This window comes from Octodon degus, unplaced genomic scaffold (assembly GCF_000260255.1).
Source record: "Octodon degus isolate 3935 unplaced genomic scaffold, OctDeg1.0 scaffold00112, whole genome shotgun sequence".
Taxonomy (NCBI): domain Eukaryota; kingdom Metazoa; phylum Chordata; class Mammalia; order Rodentia; family Octodontidae; genus Octodon; species Octodon degus.
In genome coordinates this window covers 4,156,228-4,171,558 of record NW_004524688.1, presented here as the reverse complement: position 1 = coordinate 4,171,558, position 15,331 = coordinate 4,156,228, and the positions used below count along the sequence as shown (strand labels likewise).

At 39.3% G+C, this 15,331-nt stretch overlaps 1 protein-coding gene across 6 annotated transcripts in view; it reads left to right on the top strand.

Moving 5' to 3' along the window:
* The first annotated feature begins 1,057 nt into the window (after window positions 1–1,057).
* Window positions 1,058–15,331, top strand: part of Map3k4 (mitogen-activated protein kinase kinase kinase 4) — a 137,489-nt gene continuing 123,215 nt past the window's right edge. For 5 of the 6 annotated variants that reach the window (XM_023699265.1, XM_023699266.1, XM_023699264.1 and 2 more), the window contains exon 1: window positions 1,058–1,355. In XM_023699265.1, coding sequence (XP_023555033.1) covers window positions 1,207–1,355 — 149 coding nt within the window. In that variant the 5' untranslated portion in view covers window positions 1,058–1,206. Of the gene's footprint in view, window positions 1,356–1,804; window positions 1,826–15,331 lie in introns of those variants that run through there. The other variant, XM_023699270.1, reaches the window with a different exon arrangement.

Sequence of the window (15,331 nt, the reverse complement as noted above, 5' to 3'; positions counted from 1 at the left end):
GCAATTGAAAGCTGTGATTTGAAGATAGCATCATGTAACGCAGCAACCATTGTTGAACTCCTACGACTCTGTGAAATCTTGTATCGTTTCTAATGTCTTTTTTTCTATCACTATTTTGGATTCTTTAAAAATAATTTAAAAAATTAGTTTTGCTTTTGAAAGCTGTGATATCCCACATGCTAAAAATACATGATATATGGGAATTTCTATAGTTTTTCAATAACTCTGAAATAATCTCTATTTTTTAATTATTTTTTATTCTTTTGTGGCCGGCTCAGCCTGCCCTGGAGGTGGGGCCGGTGCAGTCTGAGGTGCCGGGATTTAACTGAGGTCCCTGCAGTTGCCTAAGCAGGCGCTTGAAACCGCTGCGCTATCTCGCCGGCCCTGAAGTAATCTTTAGAACTTGGTTTTCCTTTTCTGTTTTTCCTCTCTAGTGTAGGAGCACTCTAGACAAGATTCTGGAACATCAATGTTTAACCTTGAGATCTGGTGTGAGAAAGATGTTCTTTTTTGCCTAGAGTGTATGAGGGTTACTTCAGTGATTAGAGTTTCCGGAAACTTTATTTCAAGTCTCAAAAATCCGAGTCTGAAGAGCAGGATGACGGCCTCGGTTCAGTCTGAGCCGTGGGCGTCTGGGTGACATCATCTGGCTTTCCGAAAGATGGGATCCAGGACTACATCAGCCTTTGGCGGCCGCGACCTGCTGGCTCACGTTTACAAAGCGCTGGCAGCCCTCGGTCTCTGCCTAGCCGCGACAGCATCGCCTCCTCCGAGCACGCCGGTGCCCACGCCGCCCACCCTCGCCCAGGGACCGCTTGGAAGCCGCAGGGTGCCCAGCCCCCCGCCTGCCAGGGTCTGCCCCGCAGCTCCCCGCCGTCACCCTCAGCTGGAGGGGCGCAAGAGCGGCCCGGGGCAGCACCGCGCCGACACCTGGCGGGCCTGTGAGACCCGAGCTCCTGCGCCCCACCCCTCCCGCGTCCCCGCCCCTTCAGATTCCTGCGCCCGCCGCCGCCCCGGGAGGCTTGTCCCTAGCCGCCCGCCGTAGCCCGGCCGGCTGCCGTTCCCAAGATGGCCGCGGCACGCGTAGCTCCTGCGGCGGGCTAGAAGCGGAGGCGGAGCCGAGTCACTCTCGCACTCGGGGCTCGGGTCCTTGGAGCTAGGCTGCAGCTTACTGCCCGCCGCGGCCATGCAGGGTTCTGTGCACGGATGAGAGAAGCCGTCGCCGAGCTGGTCCCCCCTCCCGCCTTTGCCGTCACCCCTGCCGCCGCCATGGAAGAGCCGCCGCCGCCGCCGCCTCCTCCTCCTCCTCCGCCGCCGCCGCAGGAACCCGAGCAGGAGTGCAGCCTGGGGGCGAGGTGAGTGGCCTGTGCAGCCGATGGCCGGCGGAAGCTCGGTCGGGGCCTGAAGGGCTTTGGGGGACTTCTTCCTCTCAGGTAGGGAGGGACGCATCTAGGCTTGGCGGCGGCGGAAGGGGCGCGGCGGCAGCCCCGGGACCCGGTCACCGCGACAGCGACCTCCTGGCGGGTCGCGCGCCACTCGGTCCGGCGAAGGGTGCAGCCCGCTGGCCCTCCCTGCAGGCTTGCCCTGCTGCCCCCGCACGCAGCGAGGGCCTGGGGCCGGGAGCCCAGCCGCGCGTTCGCCGCGAGCCTCTGGAGCTCGGGGATCCGTCGCTTCCCTGCGCGACGGAGGTGGTCTCTCACTCCGCCCCCCTCGAGGCCGGGAGAGTCGCGGAGCCGACGCACCCTGGCTGCCGCCCCGCGTCGTCCCGCCCGCCCCAGTGCGTGGTCCCCGAGGAGGAACGGCGCTCGGGACTGTTCAGACGCAGGTTGGTTTCTCTTTCTGAGGGCCTTGCGCTGTGCTGTCCCTCAGCGGTCGCGGTGCACGTGCCTGTAAGGATTGATTTCTCTAAAACTTTGCTATCGCAGGAAATCTTAAGGAGAAACGTTTGCACCCAGAGTATTTAGTTGTATTCTGTTTCATAGGCTCTATTAATTTTATCTTTGTTCTTAATTAACTAAAAACTTTTCTCTTAGATGCTTATGATTGAGTGTTCTAATACTCTATTAGTTCTAGCCTCGCAGCATCTTACGGCCAACTTGCAAATTGCTGCCCCCTGTCTCCTATAATGAAACTACTTTCACAGCTCCTCCCTGCGATCTTGCTCCTGTATGGTTCTAGGAACAAGTCAGCTAAGTGTCCCTTCTTTTTCCTGCTTTAAGAAGTTTTAAACAAATCCATAGTTGAGGTTAAAACTGAATACAGCAGCCTTATTCTCGCGTGTCATCTCTCAGTCGGCCCGAACACAGCTTTATAAACTGTGAAGAAAGTCATTGCCGCACTGTCTTGATTCTAACGTATTTCTATGAACTTAAAGTTTTCCTAAATAATGGTACAGAGTGTAAGGAGAATTTCTTTTGAATTCATCGGACGTTTTTTAGAAATTTTGTCGGAAAGTTTCTTATGTAAATTTGTTAATTTAGTTTGAGCAATTTTGGCTCCTTGGAGCTTTTCTTTAAAAATAATTTTGGACACTTATTAAATGCTTAAAAGCTTAGCACTCACAAAATTGCTGCTTGTCACTCATTTGACCTTTACAACAACTATGTGAGATAGCTCCTATTATTATCTATCTTTTATGAACAAGGAAACCTAGGCACAAAGGTTAAGTGTCTTGTCCAAAGTTTCACGGCTGGTAGTGAACAAAGGTCTGGCTGTCCAGTCCATGCTTTAATTATCAGGAAATGTGATTTCATTGTGTATAGATTAGAAGTTATAATTTTATATAATTTTTTTGGGGGGCAATGAACTTGAACATTCTTAGGTAAAAATTAGAAGGGCAGAAAAATGAAAATGAGCTATTAAAATGAGTGCTTTTGCACTGATAAACAAGAAACCTTGATTTTGCAGCCAGCTTTCTGTCTTTATTGTAATAAAAATAGGTCAGGGTAATGGGCTTCATCCAACTTTTAGTGAACAGCAGTGTACGGAACAAGAAGATCTTAAAATCTTTTTCTTAGCAACATTGCAGTTATGACTTGATAAAGCTGTTGTTTTGCCCTTTTTATGCCTTCATTGTCATTATTTCTTCAATACACAGAGCTGACTTCTGACAAACTTACTGTGGATCTTTGGGAAAAGATTTTGCAGGGTTCTCCAGTTGTCTCCTTGAATTTCTTTTATGTTTCCTTTATGTTTAACTATCTGAAAGAATCTCAAACTGTACATTCAAAATGTGCTAACCTGAAATCTTTTATGTTTGGAGAGCACTAGTGTGGTCATCTGTGATACCAGGTTAACTGGGATTGCAGCAGACCCAAATAAAGCTGCACTGCCATCTTCTGTCTGTGTGTCATTGATTAGGAAGGTTGTATTAATGCACAGGTCTTTGGTAGACGTCAAGCCTGTACATGTTGGCCTCCAGAGCTGTACTGCAAGTACACCGCTGCAGCAGATGCCAGGCAGCCCAGTACATCTGCTCTGTGGTTACTTTCCTCCCTATGCCAGAGTTATGCAATGATTGGAGAACACAAAACAGGGTGAGTGGTACTTTATTATAGTTTTATTGTTTATTGTCAGTTGTGGATACTTCCTGTCCTTTTGGTGAAGAACTCATGGTGAAGATGGTGTTTGTTACTGATTAAATGTTGTAATAGACATTCCTTATAATATCTGTTTTATGCTTCTGGGTCAGTTTTAAGAGAGTCCTGAAATTACAGGAGAGCTATGAGAACTAATCTGAGCAATTTACCTTTGTAATTTCTTGGATCTATGCACTTAAAAAAAAGGAACAAAATGTATGTTAAGTCTGTTGTAACCTTCATTTAAAATATTTCTGTTAAATAGATTCTTAATGTTCTTACTGATCTTCTAAGTACATGCCAATGATTCTAACAATAGCTTGTTTTTAACCAATGGCTATTTTATGTAATGCAGTTCATATAAGTTCAGTTGAAAAAATGGGTTCCACTAGTAAAAGGAGTACTTGAATACTACGGCTCATATGAACTTTGATCTCTCAGCTGGAATACCCTTGGCGCTTGCTTGTTCCAGTTTGATGTTGGATGTTACTATCATCGGTCTTGTGGCGCTCTAGACCGACCATGCAGCACTGGTAGTGGCAGAACTCCAGACCACTGTAGTAGTATATACCTGTGGTAGGGGTAGCTTTAGACAGAGAGAAGTCACCTGACAGCAGTGACAAAGATCTAGTGGTGGCAGAAGCTTCATGTTTTGAATGGAGACAACTTTGACTGGACTCCCTTCCATTGTTAGAAATTGCTCTTTTTCCTTCTCATGTTTTCTTGGTGTCTTGCAAGTCTTGTTCTGATGTGTACAGAAATAATAGTGATAACAGCCTTTACTTTCTGGATATGTTTGCCTTAATAACTTGTTGTTTCTGAATAATTCCCCATTACTCGGTGATGATGATGCTTGTACTCATGGTGTTCTCTCGTCTGTCTTCTCATTTGAACAGGTGGTATGTTGTTTAAAGACTTTTAAGATTGTCTATCAATAGGCAGCTGGAAATAGTTTCTTCAAAGAGAAAAGAATGGCTGACGGTTCTAGGCCTTTATCGCTCGCCTCACATTGTGTGAGCAAGGTATCCGTGCTGAGCCTCACCTTGTCATGCACAGCAGCTCAGCTTTGTGATCCACTGCATGTACTCTGTCCAAAGCCAAAGTGTGATTAAGAGATTCACTAGTAACTATGACATTAATAAGGGAAATGCCTTGAATGATCTTAGTTACTAGTGATAACAAACTGGAGCAGTTGGCTTACATTCCTGCTAATCACAGCCTTCACTTCTAGTATGAAAGGTAGGGAGACAGTCTGTTCTTAGGTTTTCATTTTTGTAATCTTTACGCAGGCTGTAAAGACATTTAAGAAAACCTTCTATGGAAGGGTAGATTTTTACTAATGTAAGATTCAGAGGAGCGCAATAATCCCCCCACCTCCCATGAAAAATCCTTTGGCTTAGTTCCTGAAAACATTGTGACAAGAATGTCAGTGGTTGGTGCTTTTGTAAAATTGTTTTTGAAAGTTGTGTTTAAAAAAAAGAAGTCTTTTTTTTTTCTGGAATTAAACCATAAATTTAAATTAAAAAATAATTACAATTCTGAGCAGTTATTAAAAGTGTATTTTAAAAGAATATGAAAATACGCTAAAAATGAAAAGTCTTTTGCAAGGAACTGAGTATTAGTAAAAAGATATTAAAGTGCTTTTACTCTACAGCATACCTCTCATTATGTTCATTGCCAGAAGCGGATGACAAAACAGTATTTGCAGAAGATGCTAGCCCAGATTGTGATGGGTGCTCAGCACCTATGTCTCTCCACTGGTACTGTCACTCCGTCCTGCCTCTCTGTCTTCCTTGTCCCCCACTGGCAGCATCTCTTTCTTGGTTCTAGCTACAGAGTACAAATTGGAGCTGCTCTCTCTCTTCTTACAGACTCCCGGCTATAGGACTAGACCTTTGACCCATACCAGAGCATTAAGATTCTTTATTAGGATTTTTCAGATTGGAGCTAGGGGAGAGAAATAAATGCTCAGTTTGAAAATTGAAATATACTCTGTGAAGTCATGAACCACAAGTTAGTTAACCTAAACCTGTAGTCCGTTTCATGGAGTTGTTTGGTCCTAGATAGTGATTTTTAACTCCCAGAGGAAAACAGATTGAAAGAAGTCTTTGGCCAGTTAGTTGCCTTTTATGCTAGATTCATTCTCATTTTCTTGATATGTGAATGAACATATTCTCTTATTTGTTCTTAAAACTATTAATTTGGTAGAGCTTTTTAGAATCCTGATACTCAGTATTATTCCAAGGGCTGGCCAAATAGCTCAACAGATTAAAGTGCCTGCAAGCTGGTGCAGGGGTCAGGGGTTTGATCTCCAGGCCTGCCATGCCAACCCTGCCCTCGGGACGCGCTGAGACAACAATTGAGACTGGGCATGGTGTTGTTCACCTGTAATCCCAGCTCTTGGGAGGCTGTAAACGGGCGGATCAATATGAGTCCCATCTAGTAGTGAGATCCTGTACACCCTATAGATCCTTCCCTAAAATACAAAAAAAAAAAACCAAAATAAAACAAACAACAACAACAAAAATCACGTAGTAGTATTCCATTAAAAGAGTATTTGCATAGGAAACAATTGAAGGGTTATGTACTAATTTTTTAAAAATAAAAACCTGATTATAGGTACCAAATTCTTAATTGGTAAACTGATAATTTTAAGTGACTTTACTTTAAATTACTATATAAAATTGAAAATTGTTGAGATTCCATGTAATACATGAAGAGAATATTCACTTCATCTTGAGTGACAAACTTTGTAGACTAGAAACAATGTCAATAGAGACAGGTTTTTTTTTTATGTTTGTACAATTATTTAAAAATTATGGTTGTTCTCAATATGTATGTCAAACTGTTTTACCCTTTCTTGGAGGTGTATTTGAAATGGCTTAATTTTAACAGTCTGTCAGCAAAAACTGTTACATATATTCTTAGATCGCCATAGATCTCAGACTTATATAATAGTGCCATTTGCTTTTAATTGTTATATTAGCTAACATACAGTTAAGATTTTTTATTTATAAGTCCATTCACTTAGTGTGTGTGTATTGTGTGTGTGTGTGTATAGATATCTATATATCTATATATACACACACACACAGTTTTTTTCCACTTAGCGTATTTTGCAGATATCAGTAAAAATATTAGTCTCATGGATCCTGTGGATGCCATGTTTAAAAGTGGCAGCAGGGAAGGCTATTAAGAATATATTAGACATCTATCAAAAATGTTTTATAAACGGACTTCATTTCAACATTATTTCAGAAGAACCAAGATATCTGTAAGAAAAATAAATATCATGCTTTAAAGCTGGTCAGATTGTTTCAGTGGAAGCTGTCATGCATGTGAGTAGACTATTGGTGGTGGTGCTGAGCTGCAGAATTTTCTGCCACACTGCTCACTGGGGAAGACCTAAAGTCAGAGGTGTTGTTCAGACAGCCGATTCCTCTAGCGCAGCTGCAGCTCAAGCTCACGCATTTTCTAGACTAAGTAGACTTTATAGGATCAAGCAAAGGTGAAAGGTGGTTTTTTTGTTTGTTTGGTTTTTTTTTTTTTTTTTTTTAAAGCGCTAAGAAAAAAGTAAGAAGTCTTCCCCAAATTCATTGTACTTATCCCCCAAGTTGTTAATCTTTTTTGTGCTTGCCTTACTGCTCAAGTAGACAGTAAGATTTGACTCTTCATCTGTGGTAGTGGATTTTAAACTTATTGTGACATATGATAAATATGTTTTGCAACAATATGTATGTGCTATATAGCAAAAATAAAAATTTTATGAAATATTTGAACTTATATGATGTATGGATAATCCTTTTTAAAAAAATTATTCATCATGACCTACTAAATTGATGGGTTGTGAATCAGTTTGAAAAAGATAGCTCTCCTGAAAATAAAAAGGGTGCTCTTTTAGTTTGTACCTTGTCCCTGGAGACTGAGTCAGGAGAACAAGTTCTTAATCTGCTGAATGAGCAAAAGAAATTTTGAAGAATGTAGATGGGATTTGAATCCAGTACTTCCTCCTTAAAAACAGCATTGTTACCCAAAGGTAAGAGTGATAATGTGTCTTTTGCTTTTTGGACAGTGTTGTTCTCTTGATTTCTTTTTCTAAAATGAAAGAACTGAAAATCAGCTTAAATTTTTGGATTAATTTTATAATAAAATTGGGGTTGGCATATGAGTGTACCTTAGCCCGTTTGTTCATGTTCTTCTGACACGCTGATCCTTATTTAAAGTTTTCCAAATAGAGAAATCCGTAGGGGGAAATTGACTTCATTCACACAAGTGTTTATGTGTGTGTGTTGGAGGAGGGGGCAGTTTTGCTTCAGATCTTCTCGCTAGCATTCCCATTGCCACCTTGGCACCTCTCACTTTCCCCTACATTAGTGGTCTTTCTGTTTGTGTGTTAAGAATTACCTGTAGTTTTCTGCCGTAGAGTATGCCATCATTTGTAGCTCTGTATTTATGTCTGTATTTGTTTATTGGTTTTTGCCATCAGTAAACATGAAAATCCTTGAGGGTAGGCACATTATTGTCTATTATATCCCAGTTCTAGGCATAGCACCTAACAACTAGGCTCTTCACTAATTGGATGAGCAGTGAATATATTGGTTGGGGCATATATTTCGGTGTTAGATTGGCTTTCAGTTTTACCTTTCAGTTACTAGTTGTGTGATTTGGGGGGAGTTATTTCACGTTTTTCAGTCTTTTTGTGTGTGTGTTTTTTCTCTTTACAACTTTATTTCAGCATAACTATGCATGCACAAGTATACTCATATTGGTTAAAAGAATGTAATTTGTGCCAGGGAGATAGCTCAGTGGAATAATTTGCTTGCTTAGCAAGCGCAGGGTCCTAAGTTCAATCCCTGGTATCACCAAAAAAAATGCAATTTAACTTATCCTATATAATTTCAACCAAAAAGTTGGTATGTGGTTTTAGAGTTTTAAATTTTTATGTGTTTGGTATAGGGTCTCACTACTCAGTTCAGACTCATAGAGATCCTCCCCAGCACTGGTATTACAGGTGTGGGCCACCACACCTGGTCTTGGTGGCCAGCTCAGTGTGCCTGGGGCGGTACTGGCATGGCATGTGGTACTGGTGATTGAACCCGGATCCTTGCTCAGGTCCTTGCACTTGCCTAGGCAGGTGCTTAGGTCGCTGAGCTATCTCTGCCACCCAGTTGTAGGATTTTATAGAAGATTTGCGCACAGCTGTCTTTTCCTTTTGAAGTTCCTGTAGTTGTTCAGGTAGAAGTTAGTTGTTTAATTAGCTACTTTTGTCTTTATAACTTAGATTATTTTTATTTTTAAATGGATAAAACTAACCAATTGTAACCCTGATATCTAAAAATACTTAGGTATTTTTGGTATATTTCTTTTCTGGGTTTTATCTGTGTGTATGTATATCTTTTCCCCATCACTACAGTTTGTATCTACAAACTATCATTTCATTTTCCTATGATTAAACAATGGCAGAACTGTCCTTCTAATTTATAGCTCATAAGTTAACTGTAATGTATTAGTTGGTGCTTTTATTACTTTAATGAAATGGCTTAGGATAATTTTATTAAGCAAAGGTGTTTGTTTAGCTAACAGCTTTGATAGCTAAAAGTCCTGACATGAGCAGGCTCTGGTGAGGTAGGTCCCTTTGGCTACATCACCTCGTGTGGATAGCAGCAGTGGGAGTATAGATGAGTGAGAGATCACGTGCCAAACAGGAAGGTGAGTGAGACTGCAGTCCTGAGAGAAATGACCTTAATCTCTTTCAGGACACACCCACAATTGACTGAATGACTTTCCACGAGGCTTTATCTTTGAAGGTCCAACTTTTACCATCCTGGAGACCAAACTCTAACACCTGAGCCTTTGGGAACAGACCATGTCCAAACCATAGCAGATAACTTAAAAAGCAAAACAAAACAGAACAAAAACCCTCAAATACAATAACAGCAGCAATATTCCAAACAAAACCTACAGTCATCTTTCATCAATTCAGTCAGTCCTATATGATTCTTGCTCTACTTGATCTTTAGTTAGTCTCATGAATCCATCTTCTTGACTACAGTTCTGGAGATATCAGTCCACTGGTATTTTCTCAGAGCTGTTTTTTTGTTTGTTTATTTTTTTCCTTCAGTACTGGGGAATGAACTCAGGACCCTGCACTTGCCAGGCAAGCACTTATTCTCCAGCCCACAGACAGCCCTTTTGTACTCTTCCACACTTGATTCTACAAGTGACCACTGTAAGCCTACCTTGTAAATTCCTTACATATTTGTGTATCTTACATTAAATTTTGTTTCTGTACTGAACACTGACTAATACACATGTCTTGAATAAAAACAAACAATTTAAAAGTTGTGTTATTAGGGCTGGCCAAATAGCTCAGCAGATTAAAGTGCATGCAAGCAGGCACAGGGGCCCGGGGTTTGATCCCTGAGCCTGCTATGCCGGCCCTACCCCTGGGGCAAGCTGAGCTGGCAATTGAGACTGGGCGTGATGGTGTAACTGTAATCCCAGTTCTTGGGAGGCTGTAAACAGGCGGATCATCAAGGAGATTATGGGACCACAGAGGAAAGTGATCGATGATGTAGAGTGTGCCCAAGGAGAGTCACATGGAGAGGAAAACATTCTCTCAGGCTTTCACAGAGCAAATTGGTCAAGCAATGGCTGTGACTCATCCACATGGCTGACACTGACAAAGGATCTACAAACTGCGGTACAGGTTTCAGGATAAATTCTGAGAGGATTTGACTGACCTTGGCAGATACAAAAGTTACATTTCTTGTTATATAGGTCTTGCTTTATCTTGGTCTTAACCATCCAGCAGGAAAGTATAAAAATGAAGTATTAATATGCTGAGCTGTAAAAGGCTCAAGTCAACAACTTCGGACATTGCCAGTCCTATGGAAAACGCACTACTATTATGGACTACTGGACTATATTGGAATGTTTTGCTGAATTCACGCACTTACAATATTTAAGTGACAGTGATATACTCTTCTCTGACAAAACTAAACAAAAAAAGAGGATACAAATGAATGACCATTTTGTATCTGTATATTCAGAATAGTTAGGATAGATATACAGCTACTCTCTTTTAATTCAGTGAATAGAAAGATTTGTTCTAGTAGCATTTGTGGGCAGGATATCATGTCTGCTTCTTGTGAATAACAGTGAATAACCACTAAGAACAATATGCAATGTATTAATTATTGAAACTGTCCTACTAATTGGTTTTGAAACGGTCTTATTGCTATTTGTTTCTCAATAAAATTATTGGAAAACAAAAAAGCTTACATCGTGAAAGTGCTCCCTCTCACATTTTCTCCTAGTTCAGCCTTCCATTCATGTAAACCCATAACATTGTGTGATATCCCAGTGCCACTCAAGTTATTAAGTTTCAGTTGGGGGAGGGGAGGAAAAAAGAAATAAGGGAAAAGGAAAAAGATATATACAAGAGAGCTGTTCTAGTTTTTTTTTTTTTTTTACTTCATTGAAAAGAAAAGCTTATACTAATATTGTTTGGACAATTTTTATGCCTATATTCTTACACTCAGTTCTGTGAAGATTACAGTATGCAATGTATTAGCCATTGTTTCTTTCCTATTGCTTTGAAATTTTGTTGTATGTTTTCTTCTTTAAAATAAAATTAAGGGGCCAGGGAGATGGCTCAGTGGAATAAGTGCTTCCCTGGCAAGCTCAAGGGTCTGAGTTCAATCCCTGATTCTGCCAAAAAAAAAAAAGTAAATAAATAAAAAAAATAAATTAAAAGAGAAAACAAAACAAACAAAAACAGGTGGATTACTACGAGTCTGATCTAGTAGTGAGACCCTGAATACCCTGTAGACTCTTCCCTAAAGAAAGAAAAATACAAAAAAAAAGTTGTGTTATTACACTCTTATCTAAGGAAGTAAGATGTTAAAAGTAAATTGGGAAAAATTACTTTGGAAATACCAGAAACATTTGTCATAAGACTGTAACCCTAGAACTGAAAATGAAAAGTTAATACTGAGGGACAGAAAGGGAGAGTAATTAGTCTGACCATGTGAAGGAAATTTAAAAACTGGAACTTTGCTACTTAGCTCTGAAGTCTCTCCTCCATTCATGTGTTTCGCTTGAAAACTCACTTGATGATAAATGTTTTTTATCCAGCTGTGTCTGCGCTCTTGCAGTGCTGGCATTAGATTGGGGGCTCCAGTGGTAAATGGGGAATGTGAGGACTAACTCAATAAGCAGGCCCAGGGATCTGATTTAGAGATCGCCCTACCTCAGATTTAGCTAGAATTAAGGTCATGAGTGTTACTGAGAGGCCACATTTTTAGAGAAGACTTGACTTGAGTCTGTATACAGATTTACCTCTCAATAGCAGCCAAATTTGAGACTGTATTAAGCTTGAGGTCCAGACCAACAGTCCTGTTGAACCCTTTCCTCTTGGATTTAATCCCCATCTACACTGAATTTTTCTTGGTTCCCAAATGTTTTCATCTTGATTTCTTTACATAAATTGAATCCTCCATACCAGTTGGCCCTTTCTTTCTTTTCTGTTGATGTAAGCACAGTTGGGTTATCACTTGTGAATATTCCTATAATCCCCCAGCCAGTCTTTTTTATTATGTAAATAAAGCATAATGTAAAGTATACCCTGGCTTCAAAGGATTTATAATCTAGTTGTGAAGTGGTAGTGGAAGCTTTATAATTCTTGGTTTAATGCAGAAATGGTAAGAAATTTACATCTATTAACTACATATTTACCATCATTGAAGTGGTGTGTTATATATTTTATGTAAATTTCTTTTGGAATTAACTTATAAAATAGATGTACATTTCTAAATAGGGAATGTGGGACCTCAAGAGATGTTTTAATACAGAGTACCTGAAGCCAGGTCTCATAATTTGTGTTTTTTTTTTTTTTTTTTTATAGATAAGACATTAGAAACGATACAGAAGATGATAGATATTCAACAGTGGTTGATAAGTTGTACATTGTTGTCTTCAGTGTAGTTGCTCAGATAACCAGATAAAAGCATGTAAAATTGGTCAAAATAAACATTTTAAGCATTAACTGTGACTTCAAAAAGGCAATAGAAATTATTAGTACATGGATGGCTTCTTTTGTCCACCTGATTTCCTATGTCACCAACGTGTATTGTCTCTGTCTCCCTAATGTGTACTTAATCTTTGCTTTCTTTGCACAGTGTCTTTGGTTGCAAGCTGTAAGCCTGAAGCAAATAAAATTCCAGTAATTTCATACACACACACACACACACACACACACACACGAAATTAGTAGTACAATCACTTTAACTATCCTGTGTTATATACATACATGATTTCCCCCCCTTCCTTTCTTTACTCCATTCCCTCATACCAATTGTTAATTTTTTTTGTGTAGTTTCTTTCCCTTTTACTATTATCTGTTATACTTTTCAGAGTTTATTTACTTTTAGGTTTTTACACAAGAGAGAAAATACAATGTTTACACATGTGGGTTTGATTTATTTCACTTACGACTAGAGCCTCTAGTTGCATCCATTTACCTATACAGTTCTTGAGTTTAATCTTTCTTTATAGGTGAGTAATGCTCCATTGTATAAAAATATCACATATTTTTTATCCATTCTTCAGTTGATGGGTTGTTTCAAAGATTTAACTATGGTGAATTGTGCTGCTATAAATGCAGGTGCATATATATTGCTGTGGTATGATGTTTTCAATTCTTCTAGAAAAATACCCAGAAGTGGAATAGTTGGGTTGAATGGGACTTCTAATCCCAGTTTTTTTGAGAAATCTCCACACTGATTTGCATAGAGGTTGCACCAGTCTACACTTCCACTGGCAGTAGAGAATGGTTCCTTTTTCCCCCCACAACCTTTCCAGCATTTATTACTAGCTGATTTCTTTATAATAGCCATTCTTTCTGGGGTGAGATGGAATCTTTGTGTTGTTTTAATTTGCATTTCTCAAATGACCAGTACTGATGGACATTTTTTCATATATTGATCTGCCATTTGTATTTCTTAACTCTGAGAAATGTTTATTCATCATAGATGTCCATTTTTGGATTGGGTCTTTGAATTTTAGGGAACTGATTTTTAAAATTCTTTATATATTCTAGATAATAGCGTGACTAGTGTTAAGATTTTTTTCCCAATTTGTGGACTTCCTTTTCATTCTGTTGATTTCTTTTTGATATGCAAAAACTTTTCAGTAAGATGAAATCCTAGTTGTTGAGTATTTTCCACGCAGTTTGGTTTTTGTTCTTGAATTCTTTGCCTCCCTATGTCTTCAAGAAATATACCTACTTTCTCTTTCAGTAGATTTAGTGTTTCTGTTTTAATGTTTATATCTTTAATCCATGTTTTACTTTATCAATAGCATTCCTGTACACAAACAACAAACTCATTGAGAAAGAAATTAGAGAAACAACATCCTTCACAATATCATCAAAAAAAAAAAAAAAAAAGAAATACTTAGGAATTAATCTAACAAAGTGAAAGAGCTAAACAATGGAAATTACAGTACTCTGAAGTGAAGAGATCACACAGAGGATTTCAGAAAATAGGAAGATATTCCTTGCTTATGGATAGAAAGAACCAACATTGTGAAAATGGCCATACTCGCAAAACTGTTACACAGATTTTGTGCAGTCCCGATCAAAAAACCATCAGCATACCTCACCCATTTAGAGAAAACATTCCTAAGAGTCATCTGGAACCAGAAAAGACCTAGAATAGCAAAAGCAATCCTGGGCAACAAAGGCAAGGCAGGAGGCATCACAATCTCTGATTTGAAATTATACTACAAAGCTACTACGATAAAATCAGAATGGCCCTGGCAGAAAAAATAGACCTGAGGATCAGTGGAAAAGATTAGAAGATGCAGACAGAACAACAAACACTTAGCCACCTTATCTTTGACAAAGGGACCAAACGTGTTCACCAGAAGAAAGCCTCTTTGACAATGGGACTGAAAAACTGGCTTTCCATATGCTGAAAACTAAAACTAGATCAGGTCTATCACCGTGCACTAAACTAGAGTCATAATTTGTTATGATTTGGACTCTGTGGCTCTGAGAACACAAGTCATTAATTGCTAATTATACAGCAATGGGAAAGAGATTCTTTAGTTTGAAGCAGGCACACCTAAATGCTTTATGAACATGTGTAGTGTTAGTAAAATATTAAACCATCTAAATTGTTGGTAGTTCTTACTATTCTAGACTGTAGTGAGCCTCTTGGCACACAAGAGGTTGTTGGCTGGCATTTTAGTATCTATTAAAATTTCTTCCAGGGAAGAATGTATGAATGCATAGGTGACACAAAGTATATACCTATTACTGAAAAGTCTTTGTAAATACAAAATGGCTAGAAAGAGTGGTCTTGTTTTTACTTTAGGTGTTAGATTACTAGTGGTTAAGTGAAAATCTGACGTTTCCATGTCTTACTGCTATTTAAATTTATTTTGTGAATCATCTTTTTGTGGTGTTTGTCCATCCTCTTGTCCGTATTTTAGAGCTTTGTCAGTTTTAATGAGGCTTTTATAAATTAAGGACAGTAATTTTATAAATTAAGATGAATAACTTCATGCTTTTCTTGAAACATAGTATATATGTATACTATATATATATATATATATATATATATATATATATAATGAAAAGCTTTTAATGTGCATTGTATATTTTACACATCCCTGTATGTCTTGTTCTACTAGTTGTGTGCATAATCACTGAATTTCCTATGTCACCAACGTGTATTGTCTCTGTC